The sequence below is a fragment of the Carassius auratus genome, chromosome 22 (genome assembly GCF_003368295.1).
Source record: "Carassius auratus strain Wakin chromosome 22, ASM336829v1, whole genome shotgun sequence".
In the NCBI taxonomy this organism is placed as follows: domain Eukaryota; kingdom Metazoa; phylum Chordata; class Actinopteri; order Cypriniformes; family Cyprinidae; genus Carassius; species Carassius auratus.
In genome coordinates, this window is record NC_039264.1 from 15,245,722 (window position 1) to 15,265,069 (window position 19,348).

At 40.2% G+C, this 19,348-nt stretch overlaps 2 protein-coding genes across 3 annotated transcripts in view; one reads left to right on the forward strand and one right to left on the reverse strand.

Annotated features, from left to right (window-relative positions):
- Positions 1 to 19,348, forward strand: part of rnf123 (ring finger protein 123) — a 124,574-nt gene that overhangs the window by 41,797 nt on the left and 63,429 nt on the right. For both annotated transcript variants that reach the window (XM_026197904.1, XM_026197905.1), the window contains exons 34-35: positions 2,363 to 2,438; positions 3,874 to 3,958. In XM_026197904.1, the coding sequence (XP_026053689.1) occupies positions 2,363 to 2,438; positions 3,874 to 3,958 (161 nt within the window). The remainder of the gene's footprint in view (positions 1 to 2,362; positions 2,439 to 3,873; positions 3,959 to 19,348) is intronic.
- LOC113039817 (uncharacterized) lies at positions 9,035 to 13,997 on the reverse strand. Its single transcript, XM_026197909.1, has 2 exons — positions 12,538 to 13,997; positions 9,035 to 9,229 (listed from the first exon to the last, which is right to left on the reverse strand). The coding sequence occupies exons 1-2, from the start codon at positions 13,654 to 13,656 to the stop codon at positions 9,227 to 9,229; spliced, it is 1,122 nt and encodes a 373-aa protein (XP_026053694.1). The 5' UTR covers positions 13,657 to 13,997; the 3' UTR covers positions 9,035 to 9,226.

A 19,348-nucleotide genomic window follows, 5' to 3' on the forward strand; every position in this document is an offset into this window, starting at 1 on the left:
ATTTGCTATTAAACATTTCTGTTTATTTTCTCAGACTCTTGCAGTGCACGGCTCTCTCACTTTTTCAAAACCTAAATTATTAACAACACTGAGAAAATGGATGAACCTTCTTCAAAAAAGGGTCATAACATGCAAAAACTAATCTCATCTTTTGAAATAAGAGGACAGTGTAGTACGTAGACATCGAAATATATGTCAGGACCTTCCCGCACAGTCCTGCGTTATTTTATTACGTTCCATTGGTTTTATTACTGTTCGGATTTTTTTTTTGTCAATTTTTGCATTGTACATTTATCCTTTTAGTGAATTGGGGACTTTAGAAATAGACATTGTGTGGAAAACAAGACTATCAATGGGCACAATTCATTGTTTGTGAACCCCCCCCCCCAAAAAAAAAAATGTTATTAAATTGGAGAATATAGCGAGTTGATCACATCTTAGCAGCACAATAAATTTGTACTGGATGGAAGCTAATGGTTGGGGTTTATTGATCCATACATGAAGTCATTTTGTCCAACCATTATAGTTCTTACAAGGGTGATGTGGCCATTACTAGAAAAAAGGAAGAAAGCCATTTTATGTTTTGAAATTTTTTTTATTATTATTATTTGTGAGTTTTATTATTTCTTATTTTATGAGTGTTTGTTTATGGATGATGCATGTGGTGCTTTCCAAATCTCATATTTATATATGTATTCATTTTTTTTTTTTTACTGACTATATAACTTTATGAATAAATAAAAAGTAACGTTGGGTGCAAAATTAGCTAGATACTTTTGACTGACGGTTGTTTTTAAGGTTAAATCTGCAGTTTTTGCAACACTGTTAACTGTTCTGGGATATTTTTCCCCCTAAATATAATTTAATATTGTAATTTAATATCTAATAAAAAAAAAAGACAAGCGATGTAGGTAAAACAGATTTAATATTGTTTATTTTTATCTGATGTGTATGTAATGCTTATAGCTCAGAAATTATGAAATCACAAAAAAATCTGAATTAATCAGAATTTAGTAAAAAAAAAAAAGAAATATTATAATTGTACAAAGACAAATAATTATAGATTTATTTTGACCGTTCAGAATAGGCAAAATTTGCAGTTTAATCAACCCTGTTACCCATTTTTATGTAGCATTTGTTTTTTTTTATATTTGTTTTTATTTTGATTACATATTTCAATCTTACTGCAAAGAAATATGAAATTGTAAAAAAATAAGGGTTTTAAACTGTATTCATTATTTTGCACATTGGTAACAGGATTGAAAAGAAGCATACCATATAAAAATAATTCCTTTTATTAATTGTCCTTGAGTCCTGAAGTTATCATTTAACTTTTTGCTGTTTTCAAAAGGTTACGTAGCCCCATTTTTCATTTTCAGAAGCTATTTTGCACTCTCTATTCATGGAAAGTGCCATGCAAATGAGGAGCGGATGGGCTCCTGCATGTTTTCAAGGCCTCAGTTACGGAGGAAAAGGCTTTGAAAGTGTGTTTTGTGGTGGGTTTTTCTCGCAGTGTTTACGTGCGCTCTGTTCCCAGCAGAGCGTTCATTCACCTGCGGCTTGTAATCAGGCTTTAACTGAAACACACCTGTGAGCACAGCAGGACTCCTCACGTCCTCCTGGAGGAGCAGAACCTCCACCTCATGCATAATTACCCATTTACATTGAGTCCTGTCCCTGAAGGATTTATCCTATCTTTGAATACAATTACATGCGACTCAGTGTAGTAAACGGCTATAATTGACACCTGACAGCTTGGTACCTCTGCATTAAATTCCCGGGTGCATGATGCTGAGTCCAAGTGACATGATAAAGGAGCGATGGTAATAATTACTGCAGTATGGCCACTTTGATTTATGACCAGATGTGTTTGATTTGCTCATTGAAGCATTTTCAGACCGAAGCAGGTTACATCTGTTCATGTTAAACACCCCCCGCCCAAAACAAAAACTGATTTCAGTGATTTTTTTTTTTTTTTTCTCCATACAGTAAAAAGTCTAAAAAATTATCATTTATTATTATTATTATTATTATTATTATTATTATTATTATTATAATTATTATTTAAATAATGTTTTTATTTGTTTTGCTTGCATACCTTTTTTGTTTGTTTTTGTGTTTTTGTTTTGTTTTGGTTCGTTTGCAATATAATGTTATGTTTTTGTTTTGTGTCGTTGTTTCTGTCCTGTTTTGTGTTTTCCTTTGCTTTGTTTGTTTTCAGTGTTTTTTTTTTGTCTTTCCCCTTGTTTCTTTTAGTTAACATTTCCTTTGATTTTAATATCATTTTCATCTCTGGTTTGTTTTTTCTTATTTTTTATAGTAAGTTCAGGTTTGCCATTTGTATCTTATTGTCTTTGTGTAGCTCCTGAACCAGGTGTTAAATCGAGTCACGGCAGAACGAAACCTCTTCGACAGGGTGGTCAACTTGCGCCTCCCAGGTAATTCTCTTCAATTTCCTTCTTATGCAAAACTAATCTGAAATGAATGCAAATAGAAGCATTGAACATGAACCGCACGCTTTAGCACACACTTGAGGATGCACTTGAATGCAATTATATTTCTGAAGTGCTTGGTGTGCTGTGCTGAATTTAAACCTCTCAGGTATTTCGGGTTCGCCGTTGATCACGTCCCCCGTGAGCTGAAACATGGTTTGCTGTAACCTAACATTAGACTTTTCACATGTGTCTTTTATAGCACCTCGTTTGAAGTCCCAGAACAAATAAAAAGTAATTTGATATGAATTTTGTGACGTTCTTGACATCACCTCTGAAACTCTTTCCAAAATTTGGAAAGTCATGCTGTACACTCAGGGAACGATATGAGAAGAACAGGTCAAAAGATTACACGGCGAGTTAGTATGAAAGCGTAATCCAATTCAGAAGGATACTGAGACTGTCATCAGGACAATTTTTCAGCCTTGACATTGCAGAACGATGGATTTATTATGAATGAGGTTGGGTCATGTTGTTAGTCTGAACTTCACTCCTAGAAGGACACACAGAAAAGCCTGACCTCCAGTGCTTTTTAAAGTTGTTTATAGGTGACATGTAGTGACCCAGGTCTCTTTGGTCTCAGATTCTGTGACCTTCAGTTCCTCTCAAGTGGCTTCAGCAGATTTAGTTTATTCACCACTTGATGAGTTTATCAGACATATTCATTTTTTATTATTTTTGGGAGGTATTTGATGGTACATCAGTGGAATTCAGAGCAAATTTGTTATGAAAGTATTACGGTGTCCTTGGAAAAAAGTCAAGTGAAGCAGCGTTAGGCAAACTTTGTGTATTTCCAGCAAGAGTACTACTGCTTGAACTCCATTGACCTGTGCTTCAGAAAATGTCTTTGTAGAAAGAATATTATCCAAATCTGAAATCGGAAATCATTTTTTGGAGAGTCATTCTCTTCCTAACAAAATGACAAAATGAGGTCAGACCCTTATTTGACCAAAAAACATTGTGTATAAATTTGTCAGAAATATATAACATTGGAATACTATTTTTTTTTTTTTTATATATATAATTTTTCATGGTCAAAAATATTTAAAATAATTGTAAACTTGGCAAAATAAAAATGGAAAAATATTTTTGTGTTGTGTTGTTACATTATAAATGTAATTAAACATCTATTTTCATGAATGTTTCTTATTTAGACATTTATTATTATTATTATTATTAGTAATAAAAACAATAGTATTATTTATATACACACACATAAATACAGTTTATTTATATATCTATTTATTTATTTGACTTAGTCAAAGTAGCTGTATATCATGTATTTTAAACAACAACATAAAAAAAAACTAAAAAATATGTATTTTTGTTATAAAGTAAAAGCTGAAAGTCATAATCTGGCTGTGTTTTGTTTTGTTGGTAGGTCTAGAGAGTGTGGATCACTACCCCATCCTGGTGGCTGTTACAGGGATATTGGTGCGCATTCTGGTCGACTCTGATAAACAAGGGTGAGTTTACGGCTCTGGGTTTCATTATTCTCCTCTCTATATAATGGGATTTCCACATTTCTACATGTTGCCGGGCCGAATTACTGATGTAGACTGAGAAAATGTGCATTAAGTTAAATTACGATCACACGTCCCAGCTCTGCGTCGTAGTTTCACACAAACCAAGCTTCGGTTTTCCTTGATTCTGTCTGTCTGCGGTCAGCGGGACTCCTCGACTTCTGTTTCTGGTTCAAGAGGCATTTTCCTTTTCAAAGAGCACATTTGTTCTGAGGAAATGGGCACACGGCGAGTGCCGTGTGACTTTGGTCGGAGTTAATTGCATGCTCTGCTGCCCGAGGGGAGCCTGACAGCCGCTGCGTCCCTGTGGTGTGTCTGTGGGACGAGACGAGGGTCAGAGCAACGGGATCCAGAACAGAACCTGTCCTGTGGAGAGGGGAAATCTAATCACCAGCTCCTGATGAAAGAAATGAGACTTGTGAGAGAGCAAAGAAAGGACAAACAGGGTCTCCAGCTCTCACCAGTGTTTTATTTTCATTTATTTTTTATTTTGTTTCTACTATAACTGTAGCTTTGTGGCACTTTTGTTCTTACCATTGTATTAGCCATTTAGTGTATATAATTTTTTCAAGATATTTACAAACGAAAAGGACTCTTCCATGCAACATTACCACTTTTAATCAGCAAGGACACACATCAGAAGTGAACGAAAGCCAATATTAATGTTTCAACTCCAAATAAATGCAGCAAATGAAGAATAGGGAAAAAATGCATCTTGGTTTCCACACAAATATTAAGCTGCACAACCGTTTTCAACACTGATAATTATAATAAATATGTACTGAGCAGCAAATCAACATAATAGCATGATTGCCATCCCTCTTGTACTTTATCAAGCCTGTATCCAGTGATGATCACTGCTTTGAGACGCACCGATGAGTTCAGAAACGTGTCTCTGGAAGAATAATGCCTCATTCTGAGACCTGATTCCTGGATAACCCTGATAGATAGATGGCTCTCAATCGTCAAAGCCATGTGGATTAGTGTGAGCGCTGAGCAGATGTTGAACACTTCACAGGATTGAGGAGGAACATCTGTTTAATGTGTGTGATCCTGAATGAGTCAATGCTTTAGAAAAGTGTGGACAGATGAATCTCAGATACATCGCACAGAATTTAAATGGTTTCCGACAATAACGTCCAATAGCATCCAGTAGAAACCTGAGTGAGGGTTTACTGGTATATAATTGATTTCTTGATTTGATATGAACCTTAATTGTAAATGTTAGTGAATTATGTAATCTCAATCTTAACAGATATTCAGGCAGTTTTTCTGCTGTTGCCCACAGCAACTGCACCGATTACCCAGAATGCTGTGGTGCTCTTATCTTCTGGGGATGGCCTAGCTCCTCTCTCCATGTGCTGCCATAAGACCTGACCTTTCTCTTTGAATGTCACTGGGCTTCTTCTGCTTGTTTGATAAGGTCGCACTGAGCCTGTACACGCCCTGGACACAGACATGGAGTTTGTCAGGTCACTTCTGTTTACAGGTGAACACCAGAGATCGTGTCGTGAGAAGATGACCTTTACGCACTTGAATAACACCTCGGGTAAAAGCTAAGGTGAACAACATCTGTCCTCGTTGCTTTGCATGTCTGTAGGTTTTCATTTGACTCGTTCTTGACTCGCTAATGGTTTGTTCTGACTTGAAAGCCAGACAGTTCCTCGATAATCCAGTTTGTTGGGAGATATCATATGTTCAGATATATAGCATTACAATCGGGATAGTTTTAGGGCCTCTTAGATTGATTTAAGCAAGAAAACTTAGTTTTGGGAGCAGTTGTGATGAATGAGGAATAAAAAACCCCACTTTGAATCAGTTTAATGACTCACTTGTTTGGTTTTAATGCATTCACGCAACTCTTTAAAAAAGAATATTAACCAAAAATATTACTTTAGTTTGATGTATTTACAGTACGTCAAATATTGTTTCTTACCAGTTATTTATTTATTTTTATTTGGACCAAATATTGTAAAATTACTTGCCTTTCTCAAACATTGTTTTCTTGCTTTGTTTTTCATTCTGTTTTTTTTTTTTTCTATGTATAATTTTGTTGCTTCCTTTGTTTGTTTGTTGTTGTTTTAACTTTTTTTGTTGTATCGTTTTGTTTTTGTTGCATTGTTTGTTTTGTTGCTCTACTTTTTTTGTTTTGTTGCTTTTTGTTTTCAGTTGCATTGTTTTGTTGCTTAGTTGTGTTGTGTGTGTGTGTGTGTGTAGCTTTTTGTTGCTTTTTGTTTTGTTGCAATTAAGGACTGTTAAGAAATATATTCCTCATCTTTTCCATTTCTTGCTTTTTTCTTTTCTTTTTGCTTTTTATTTAGTTTAGTTTTGTTACTCATCACAGAAAATGTCACGAATTCTGCATGTATAATAGTTACTAAAGTATAAGATGTTATCTGTAATTATTGGATATTATTTTATTTATTTATTTATTTAACTAAACTAGGGTAGATAATTGCCTCTGTAACACCTCTGCTATCATCAGATGGTAAATGGGGAGCAAACTGAACCGCTGCTAAATTTGGCATATAATGTCAGGCCCAAATTCGCTAATGAGAAAATAATTGGTGTGACACCTGGCACCTTCCCTCTTCCTGCCTTCCTCCAGAAATCTGCTCTGGATCGGGGTGTGCGCTGTTGTCATGGTACTTCATTCTCTCTTATTGAAACATTCAACTTAAAAATGTGGACTGAGCCAATTTACTTCATTTGTATGCATGTCTTGCATGTTTTGATATGCAGGTGTGCAATTTAGATTTATTTATTTATTTATTCGGTCCACAAATTTGATTTCAAGCATAGAAAATCAAGCTTGAAATTAAAAGCAACCATCCGGAATGACTTAAGGTTACTTGTCCCTGAACATCTCGCCGTTTATTTAGTGTGGAGTTCTCTGCAGCTTGAGCTGCATTAGTATTTGCAGTGTTTGATTCATACATTAAAAGCTGGACTTTTATATGTTGTATTTCCTCATGGTCCCATCTCTGAAGAATGGATACTTTCAGAGGAAAACCTTTTTAATGGTTGTATCACTTTTCAGATGTTGACATAGTCCTCTTAAATGAAGCAATAAGCCACACAAGGCTGTGTATTATTAATGATTTTATTATTTATATGAGGTGTGTTTTAACTCTAAAAACATAGTAAAATTACCATGAGACACTTGATTTAAAAAATAAATAAAATCTAATAATAATCTGTATAAACGTTTACTAATATTCTGATTATAATCAAAATATGCATTTAAACATATGTAGAATTAAGTAAATATTACATATATAGTAGTCATAATAATAATTAAAATTATTCAAAGATACATTTTATAATTAAAATTACATAATCAGAATAAACATTTAGTAATAACTGGAATGCAAAAGCGATCATCAGAATATAATAATAACTAAAATAAAATGCAATAATTAGAGCAAACATTTCATAAGAAAAAAAAAAACATTTTATAATAATCGAATAGTAATAAGAATTAGAACCTAATAATCTCGATGTAATATCAGAAAAACTTTTTTCTATTAACTAATATAATTCATTAACTCTAGGTCGTTTATAGCTGGCTAGCAAATTGGGATGCTATTATACATTATATTGTATATGCTGTCAGACATGTATTTAATGCTGGAATGACATCAGATTGACAATTAACATTGGCCATCATTGTGATTGTGATTTGTCTGCTGGACACTTTCAATATAATATCAGTGTAATGAAGTGACCATTAATGCGTGACTGTAAGGGAGATAGGAAACACATGTTAGATCCTGTGTAAAACAGTGCCAGCTTTGGCAAAGTCCAGCCTTGATGCTCTCATTATGAGCCCTTACAGTGAGGTCAGTTCTCTTAGCAACTGGGATCCTTAATTCATGTCCAATTAGCTTTTCTCATATCCTGTCTACTCCTCCAGACTGTCTGCAATTCTCCACAGGAACCAAAGAGCATTGTGGGACCTCAGCCAAGTTGCTCGGGTGTGGTGGATATAGCGGTCCTATAGCTTTTAGTGTACAAACAACATTGAGCCTCACTAACAAACAATCCTATGTGACTTATACTGTAGGTGTATTGAAAAATTCCTTTTGTGCATACACTGAAAGTCAGTGGACTCCAACATTTGACCTCCTGAGGGGTTTGAGTTGTTCCCCAGTGCTGCTCATCATCTTGGAGTTAAAAAGCGATGATAAATTATGGTCGATGATGACACTTCCATCTCGTTCATCGAACATAATTGCACTTAATGAGCTCCTCATTGTATCCTGTCCTTTAGAGGTCACTTAAAACTGTTCTTTTGAGGTCATAAAACATCCCAGGGCACTTAACTAAAAGAGCAATGGTGGTTACCTTGGCTTTGACCTTGGTCTTTGGGATAAATGTCCCCCGAAGGTCCATTAAGACCTTTCTTAATAATCTCCCCAATGTGAATCACTTCTCTGAGATCATCTTCTGTCCACCCCCATAAGCATAATGTAGATGGACCGCTGCAGTATTGTTCAGAGGTGGAGGTCAGTCCAAGTTCTTCAACTAGGGCTAAACTGCTACCATTTTCTAAAAGTTTTTGGCTGTACTGCAGTAACGTTATAAGATGATAAAACCATGGTGAATATTGATGTTTTTCGTGTCACGTGTAGAACTGGAAATTAAATTTATTAAGAAAATGTGATGTAAGGGTAAGGTTGTTTTTGTTTTGCATTGAAAAACATGAGACACTATCCTTCACATTGAAAGAAACAAGTTCTCGTTAATTTTTTCAAATAGTGCTATGCCGATTAGGTTTCCGTATAGTGTCTATTTTGTGCGCATAATGTGGATAAGCTACAAGAAGTTAACATGACAGCTGTGTGCCACTTTATTATCACCAGAAATCATGCTAAAGTAGCAATACGTAAACATTTTTAGGCTAAAATTACGCAAGGCATCTCGTTACCAAATAATTTTAGCACCTGTGAACGCGACACCCTAAACAGTAGATGTAGTGAGTTCGTGTGGGCAAGGAAGAGGACAAGGGGTCGGCTGGACTGCTGACGTATCTTTATTTAATAACAAAACAACTCAAAAGTCTAGCACTAGACGGTGACTTTTATTCTGGCACGTTCACGCGCTATTTCCGTTTTCCTTTCCGGTTTCCGGTTTCGGTTCCCGTCAGCAGTCCGACTCTCTCTCACTTGCTTCCGTCTCTCCTGGCGTTTTATACCCTCTCCACGCCAATTACTAGAACAAGAAACAGGTGATAATAATTTCCGCCCAAACCACTCACTTACCGCTCGTCTCCCGATCCTCTCTCCCGCTGCAGACTTCGCTAAACCACGCCCCCCCTGCCACATACCCCCACCGCCCGACTCAGGCCGGGGAGCCGTCCGGCCTGCAGCCCCCCCCCCATTCCTGGAGAGGAAGTCGGCCACGGCCATCTGAACACCCGGCCTGTGGACCACCTTGAATTTAAAAGGCTGAAGAGCTAGATACCAACGAGTGATCCGCGCGTTGGTATCCTTCATGCGGTGGAGCCACTGCAGCGGAGCGTGGTCCGAACAGAGGGTGAACTCCCGTCCCAGGAGATAGTAGCGGAGGGTGAGGACGGCCCACCTGATGGCCAGGCATTCTTTCTCAATGGTGCTGTACCTAGCCTCTCTCTTTGAGAGCTTGCGGCTAATGTACAGCACCGGCCGTTCCTCCCCCTCTATGTCCTGGGACAGGACCGCCCCCAGCCCCCTGTCCGACGCGTCTGTCTGCAACAGAAAAGGGAGAGAAAAATCAGGAGAGTGTAATAACGGCCCGCCAGATAGAGCAGCCTTGACCTGGGTAAAAGCCTGCTGACACGGCTCCGTCCACTGGACCGTATCTGGCACCTCCTTTTTAGTAAGGTCAGTCAAGGGGCTGGTGAGGTCCGAATAATTAGGAATAAAACGCCTATAATATCCCGCCAGCCCCAAGAACTGCCTCACCTCCTTTTTGGTCTTGGGACGTGGGCAGGTCGCAATAGCGGCTGTCTTATCAATTTGGGGACGCACCTGTCCATGCCCCAAGTGGAAGCCCAGATACCTTACCTCCACACGCCCAATCGCACACTTCTTTGGGTTGGCCGTGAGCCCCGCTCCCCTCAGCGACCTCAGAACAGCCCTCAGATGCTGCATATGCCGCTGCCAATCATTACTGAATATAATGATATCATCCAGGTAGGCAGCCGCATATGCAGCATGGGGCCGCAGAATTCTATCCATGAGGCGCTGAAAGGTCGCAGGTGCCCCGAACAAGCCAAACGGAAGGGTAACAAATTGGTGTAAACCAAACGGCGTTGTGAAAGCTGTTTTTTCTCGGGATAATGGAGACAAGGGGATCTGCCAATAACCCTTCGTTAAGTCCAATGTCGAATAAAAGCGAGCCGTGCCTAACCGATCAAGCAACTCGTCAACCCGCGGCATTGGATACGCGTCGAATTTCGACACAGCATTCACCTTACGATAATCCACACAGAACCGGACTGAGCCATCCGTTTTCGGAACTAAAACTATCGGGCTCGCCCAGTTACTGTTGGATTCTTCTATTACCCCCATGTCAAGCATAGCGCCTAATTCAGCCTGAACTACTTTTTTCTTGTGCTCAGGTAAGCGGTACGGCCGGCTGCGAACTACCACGCCCGGCTCAGTCTCGATATGGTGCTGAATTAGGTTAGTACGGCCCGGTAGGGGTGAAAAGACGTCGGCGAACTCTGCCTGTAACTTCGTTAAATCAGTGAGTTGGCACGGCGAGAGGTGATCTCCACCTGGAGCCAGGGCGAGGGATTGTGGTTTGACGTTCGCCTCTGGACCGAGATCATCCTCCCCCCCAATCACCGTTGCCAACATCACTGATTCCGCCTCATTCCATTTTTTGAGGAGATTGAGGTGGTAAACCTGACGAGCCCCGTTCCTATCGGACCGTATTACCTCATAATCGAGATCCCCGACTTGGCGTGCGACCTCAAACGGCCCCTGCCACTTAGCCAATAATTTTGAGCTCGACGTTGGGAGTAATACAAGTACTTTCTCTCCCGGTGCAAATTTGCGTAACCTAGTTCCCCTGTCATACAGCCGGCTCTGGCGGTCCTGGGCTTGTAACAAATTCTCCATTGATAGCCGCCCCAATGTGTGGAGTTTTGTTCTCAAGTCCAGTACGTATTGAATTTCGTTTTTGCCCTGAGATGGTCCCTCCTCCCAAGTTTCTCTCAGAATGTCAAGCACCCCCCGGGGCTGGCGTCCATAGAGAAGCTCGAAGGGGGAAAACCCTGTGGAGGCTTGTGGGACCTCTCGCACGGCGAATAACAAGGGCTCTAGCCACCTATCCCAATTTTTGGCGTCTTCCTGAACGAACTTCCGGATCATGGATTTAAGAGTGCGATTAAATCGTTCGACCAGGCCGTCAGTTTGTGGGTGATAGACGCTAGTTCGAATCGATTTAATGCCCAACAATCCGTATAGTTCGCGTAACGTACGTGACATAAACGCCGTGCCCTGATCAGTAAGGATTTCTTTCGGAACCCCCACCCGGGAGATAAGACGAAACAGGGCATCCGCAACACTTTTGGCGGAAATGTTGCGGAGGGCCACTGCTTCAGGATATCGTGTTGCATAATCAACTATGACTAGTGCAAAGCGATGTCCTCGTGCCGATCGCTCTAATGGCCCGATGAGGTCCATACCAATTCTTTCGAAGGGGGCCTGCATTAATGGGAGAGGGCGCAAAGGCGCTTTTGGGGCGGCCGGTGGGTTCACCAACTGACATTCCGGACAAGACGCGCACCACCTGCGCACGTTGTCATGAATGCCCGGCCAGAAGAATCGGGTCATGAGGCGATTTAGTGTCGCTGCCTGTCCCAAATGGCCCGCCATAGGATTAGAATGAGCCGCATGGAAAAGCATTTCCCTGCGGCTCTTTGGAATTAACAACTGGGTTGTATTTACTTTTGTCTGAGCGTCTTGGGTCACTCGATACAACCGGTCTTTTAAAATGGCAAAATATGGATAGGAGAGCGGGAGGGCAGGCTGGAGAGACTGGCCATCGATGGTGCGGACCTGTTGGAACGCATGTTTTAGCGTCTCATCCTGAGACTGCTCCAGAGGAAAGTCATCGTGCTCCGAGAGAATTAGTCTCCCGATTCCACTCGGTTCCCCTGAGGCAGACCTCAGCGGTCCTGGCTCAGTTTCCCCCACTTGAACCCGCGCGGTCTCCTTCCGTGCCTTATTTCCCCAAGAGGCATCCGCACATAACGACCCCAATAAAACCGTAAACGCGGGCCAATTCGTCCCCAAAATTATTGGATGCCGGAGGCGGGGACTAACCGCCACCTCCACACTATGCTTTTGTCCCCGAAATTGAATCAAAATTGGGACGACCGGATATTCCACCACATCCCCGTGTACGCACCGCACCTTAACCACGCGGCTTGTATCCAGTGCCCCCGGTTGAACCAGGCTTTGATGGATTGAGGTCTGGTTGCATCCTGAATCCACCAAGGCCGGATATGTACCCCCCTTGATACTCACGGGAATTTGGTACTCGCCAGCCTGACCGGGGGTAGCCTGTGGGTCGTCCGGGACCCGGATCATCATCTCCACCTCCATCACTGGACACCTGTCCACAAAATGGTCCGGGTCCCCGCAACGCCAACAGGCCAGCCCAGACCTACCCGCCGCCCCAATGGCAGGGAGTGGAGAGGGGAATTGGCGTGGAGAGAGCGGAGAGACGGAAGCACTGTCCCCTCCGGCAGCCCCAAGCCCCGCCCCCCTGGGCGGGGCCCTTGAACTCGCGAAGCGGCCTTGGTCAGTCCCGCTCCGCCCCCGGGGCGGGACACGAGGAGGGCCAGGTGGACGGGTCCTAGGGAGAGGGACAGGGCGAGAGAGAGAAGGGGGAGAGAGAGAAGGGGAGAGAGAGTTAGTAGGCGGGGGTGTGCCGACCCCTGGGCACGCCACCATGTGGTCCTCCGCCAGGTGGATGGCCGAGTCCAGCGACGCGGGGCGGTGGCACTGGACCCACTCGGCCGTCTTCTTGGGGAGGCGAGTGATGAACTGCTCCAGCACCACCAGGTCGACGACATGCTCCACGTCGCTCCCCTCGGCCAGTAGCCACTTGCGGCAGGAGTCCCGGAGCTGTTGGGCCATCGCGAAGGGCCGGCCGGCCTCGCCCAAGTCCAGGGAGCGGAAGCGCTGGCGGTGTTGTTCTGGCGATCGGCCGACCCGCTGGATGATGGCCCTCTTCAGGTCGTTGAAGACCAGGAGATTCGCCACCGGAAGTTGTTGGGCGGCCACCTGGGCCTCGCCGGAGAGCAGTGGAATGAGGCGCACCGGCCACTGCTCGCGGGGCCACCCGCAGGCCTCAGCCGCCTTCTCGAAGAGCTCTAGGAAGGCCTCCGGATCATCCTGGGCCCCCATCTTGTGCAGTGGCAGGTGCACGGGGGCGGCGGGCGCCCCGGCGGCCTCGGCGCGAACCTCCCGATCAATCCAGCCCCGGAACCTCTCGCGGTCCTCCTGCTGGGCCTGGACGATGGCCTGGAACCGTCGCTCCTGATCGGTCCTCAGGTCCAGCAGCGCCTGGTGTTGCTCGCGGTGGAGGACCGCAAGGGAAGAAATGATGTCCGCAAGCGGCGTGGAGGACGGGCTTTGCATGGCGGCGGCGACGGTCCTTCTTCCTTCCCGGGTTTCGGCACCAGTGTAGTGAGTTCGTGTGGGCAAGGAAGAGGACAAGGGGTCGGCTGGACTGCTGACGTATCTTTATTTAATAACAAAACAACTCAAAAGTCTAGCACTAGACGGTGACTTTTATTCTGGCACGTTCACGCGCTATTTCCGTTTTCCTTTCCGGTTTCCGGTTTCGGTTCCCGTCAGCAGTCCGACTCTCTCTCACTTGCTTCCGTCTCTCCTGGCGTTTTATACCCTCTCCACGCCAATTACTAGAACAAGAAACAGGTGATAATAATTTCCGCCCAAACCACTCACTTACCGCTCGTCTCCCGATCCTCTCTCCCGCTGCAGACTTCGCTAAACCACGCCCCCCCTGCCACAGTAGACTTGTTGAATTACCAGTTACCAAAATTAAATTACCAAAACTTTATTTTAGTTTCTTTGTTTCATTAAAGAAAATAAAAATCTGTGCGTAATATCAGTTTAAATTGTGACTGATTATGTAAATGTTCATAGAAATATTGATCCGTTATTGCGAAGAAGAATTATGCAATATTGATATCTGGTCTTAACATACTTTGGCAAATGTTAGCCATCACTAAGTTAGCCTAAAATTTGTTTCTGTGTGTTATATTTTAAAGAGTTCACAGTTTGTATATATATATGATATCTAGTGTTATCATGGTTAACATTTAGCAATTTTTTATTTTTTTTGACTTTGCATTTAAGGATTGTGATATATAAATTCAGAATAACAAGAAACAAAGTCTGAATTGTGAGGTAAAAAGTCATAATTGCATACTTTTTATCCTGTAGCAGAAACAAGCTTCCATAATAATGTACGAGTAACAATGGTCAAATATTTGCGTCTAGCATATGTTCACATTTTGTGCAAATATAACTCATAAAAAGCTAAGTGATTGTTTATATACCATCGTACTTGCATATTAGCCCAAGTCCTACACCATTAATTGAGCTACTAATAAATTGAAATACCCATAATCTGAATCTAATATTAAGCCTGAATATAAAGCACATGACAGATAAAAAGGCATTAGCCTAATTAGCATCATTTCATATAGTATAGCCTTTGTGTGGCGCCTGTGTTTGTTTTGACAGTCTTGCATCGAGCACGCATTCGTTAGCAGCTCGTTCATATGCAGGGCTTTATGAAGCGGAGCCAAAACTGTGTCATTTTGCCACTTTTTAATTAGCCCATTTCTCCTTTAGCCCACTGACAAAAGCTAAGAGAGGACAAAGCAAAGCAGCAATAACACTGGCGTCACCCTCCATTAACCGAAGTGTCAGACATGTTCTTCTCTGCAGCTGGTGCAACAGAAGAAACAAAGCCAAAAAGGTTTTCCTTAGACAACACTTGTGCTTTAGTTAGTTACTTAGGGTATTTGTTATTTGAGAAGATAATGAACCAAATGGCTATATTGATTTTCTTTTAACAAAGTTTGATAGACCGTACAGAATGTGATGTTTATGTCAGAATTCATTATGTAACGCAGTTACGCAAAATGAAAAAATTGTCCCAAAAATATTGTAACAAATCGCTATATCTATGAAGTTTGATTCACTTTACAGAATGGATTAGCAATTGCAATGAAATTACGAAAAAAAAAAAGGTAATAAAAAAAATATATATATATACTTACAAGTGTGATAAAATCAGAACTAGAGATGCAATAAAATTGTATAGAATGAAAAAGAAAAAAATGGCCATATTAACCGTATTTCACCAATGTATGGTTCAATGTGCAGAATGCATTGAAATTACGACAGTTGGAAATTTGTTCAAAATAAAAAAAAAAAAAAAAACATTCGTTACAATATTGGTTACGACTGTTCATTGTCAAACATGTCAACAATGTGGACGTATTTCATCATGACCAAAAATTACGCTAGCGTGGCAAGACATAAAATATATTTTTGGTTTAAGTTTTTTACGGTTAAATGAATGTTTCAGTTATGTTAAAATTGAATAAATTGGGGGCGTCTAGTAAGTGTTCAGTCATTATAAATCACAATAACATTTTTGATTGTGATTTTTAAATGGTTAACATTTCTACCCAAGAAAAATCCTGTTATCTTGTAATTTACTTATGTATAATATATAAAATTCTTGGTAAAAGTAGCTGGAAACTTTTATTAGCCATTTTGCTTACATTTTGCTGACTTAAAAACAGCATGAAAATGGTGAATCACTATTATTTATAGGTGGACGTGTCCTCAAACTCAATTGTGAAGGCTCTCTTGGAGATCTGTGCAGTTTGACTGGCATAAAAACACCAGTGAGCTGCCGCGTCAGTGTGATGCATTCATTCTGATAACACATACAGTACATACGCCTCCCCAATCTCTCGTGGAAGAAAAAAATCAATTTAGATAATTTCCTTCCATTATTGTTGGCTTAAAGCCATCAGATACAGCTTGCAGTGCTGTACTAATTAGATTGTGACACAGTGTAATTGGCTTGAGCAGCTTTAGGGGAAGGAATGGACTGTGAGGAGGAGGGGAACATTTCACTCTCACTGTCTTTTCAACACCCGGAGCAGGACGTGCTGATAACCTCCTGACCACCAACTCAATCACTGCCCATTGTTCTCCCTGTCCAGTGATTCACACTAACAGATTTACCATGGTATTTCTTTTACTTAGTCTCAGAGTTTTTGTATGCTATGCTATCATGGTAATACCATCCGGTTTGGACTTGTACCATATTGTCTTTTGTTTCTGGATGTGCCATGTTTTTCTTTTCTTTTTTTTTTCAGATTTACCACGATAAAACAATATACTAAGGTAAAGCACAGTTTTTACCACAGTAAATCTATGCTTTTTAATTAATTTTTTATTGACAGTTATTAACCATGTTTTTTTTTTTTTTTTTTTTTTACCATGGTAAGTCCGTTTTATTAATGAATTATATTATGCCATTTTTTATTTAATTTACCATGATAATAAAATGTTTTTAGAAATTGTTCCATGGTAAATTCATGCTTTACGAACATATACAGTGATTATACCATGTTTATTTATTTATTTATTTTTTATTTACCATGATGATAAAGTGCTTTTATACATGGTACCATAGTAAATTTAAAGGGGGGGGGGGGGGTGTGAAATGCTCGTTTTCACTCAATATCCTGTTAATCTTGAGTACCTATAGAGTAGTACTGCATCCTTCATAACTCCAAAAAGTCTTTAGTTTTATTATAGTCATAAGAGAAAGATCGTCTGTACTGATTTTTCCCGGAAAAGCTGGAGGCGTGACGTGAGGGGACGCACTAACAAGGAGGCAGAGATATTTGAAGCAGTTTTACTCACCGCATGCGGTTCAAACACACGATCGTGACCCTTTTTCATTGGGACTGCATTATCCTTAAGAAATAAACGATACGCAAATCCGGCGTCAAACTGGACCTTATTTGTAAAACAAGCATCTTCGAAATGCAGGGAACAAACACAAACACTTGCACAACTCCGTTGATGCTCTGTAAAAATAAACTCCATCCACTGGTCCCTTAATGCTGTTTTTTTTTTTTTGGTAATCTGTGCAGGGTTGTCTTGCCCTGGCAACCAAAAACACACTTCTTTTGTAACATTTTGCGACGCTCTTGCTCTGAACACTGAATGCCTGTTGTGCTCTCAGTGCTCTGCTTTACGGGAGCGCGCACTCTTCCGGCAGAAGTGCCTTAGGACCCATATAAGGAAATTCCGCTCCATCTAACGTCACACAGATCCATACTCGAAAAAAACTTTCCGAAACTTGTGACAAACGTACAACTTAATTTTTGAAACTTTGTCCATGTTTAGCATGGGAATCCAACTCTATAACAGAGTAAAAAACTTAGTATGCATGAAATAGCATTTCACCCCCCCCCCCCCCCCCCCTTTAAGTTTTATGAACACATACAGTGATTAGAGCATGTTTTATTTTTTTGGGGCCATGTTAAAACAATGTCTATAGACCTTTAACTATGATAAAACCATGCTTTTTGTACATGTACAGTGATTATACAAGATTTATCTATTTTTTTACTATAATAATACAATGTTTTTAGATATGCTACAATGGCAAATCTGTTTTTTGAACATAAGCAGTGATTGCATGTTTTTATTTTTTTCATGTACTCTGATAATAGTTATATTATGTAAATGCTGTGTTTAGTATGCTAGTCATTCAGTACATTTGCATTCATTTGTGCTGCTTTCATATTGATTCATTTTTATATTCAGTACGGATCTTTTCGACTAAATGAATAATAGCTTAAATTGTTACTGATACACTGATTTAACACAGTTTTCAGGCAGATAATTGTAAATTAATTTGTTAACTACAAATACATTGTCACTATTTATAACCTAAAGTGTTATTAGACATGATGCCAACAGCCCGCTGAGCAGCTTCTGACTTCACTTTAGTTCAGAATATGAGTCACAACACAAAGTCGGTCCTAATATTCCTGCTTTCAGAAGATCATTTACATTAACTCTTCAGAAGCCAGCACATAATTCAAAGCAGCTTCAGATCTTAAAACAATCCCGTCGGTTTGACAGCGCAGAGCTCAGAAGTTATGCTGCGCTCGACTGATTCATCTTAAAAGCTTTTAATGTTGACAGATTCAGTCTAATCTTTCAGCACTGATTACATTTCAAATGGACTCGCATATCATGCTTAATTTCAGACAAGACATTGAAAACTCTGACATTGTTACGTTTTGCATTGCTAACAAGCCTGTCATCCATAAAGCCTTTTTTTTTTATATAAAATATGACTACAGATTAAAATAAATTGAGATTATTTACACTATTTAGTGACCGATCTAACTGAGGTGAGGAGTTTTAGCGTACTCTTCTGTGTTATTACATTCTGAAGCTGTGATGGTTTAGTTGGGGTTTGGCCTCGTCATGATTCTTGACTGCCGCAGTTTTTAAATCTTACCGTGTTTGACGCAGTTTTCAGGATTGATCTGTACTGTAGTGACAATTCATCAGCATTGATTCTCCCTGCTGTCCCAAACACTCTTCTTCAGTGCCACATCGAACCATTCTTTACACACCTTGCTTCACATTCAACCTCACGCTCACTTCTGTATTTCAACATCTTCATTCACTATTCAGACTTTTATTAGACTTATTATTAATTAATGCATTAAAATAACACACACTGTTGAATGTTTATTACAATTATTTATATATATATATATATATATATATATATATATAAAATGTTTGTCACATGATCCTTTAATAGTCATAATATGCCAATTATTGTTCAGTTACTAATAATGGTTCTTATTATTAATATTACACACATTTTAGGGCCCTTTGAGAAATAGAACATTCAAAAGAACATTCAATTTTTTTTTTTTTTTTTTTGCAAAAATCCTTTGCAACATTATAAATGTTTTCACTTTTTTATTAATGTAACATGTCATTGCTTACATACATTTTTTTTTTTGATTTTTTTTTTTTTTTGCTTTGCTTCTACTTTTTGTTTTCTTTTGTGTGTTTTGCTTTGATTTGTTTTCGTTTTGTTTTGTGTGCTTTGATTTGCTTTCGTTTTGTTGTGTGTTTTGCTTTGATTTGCTATCGTTTTGTGTGTTTTGCTTTGATTTGCTTTCGTTTTGTGTGTTTTGCTTTGATTTGCTATCGTTTTGTTTTGTGTTTT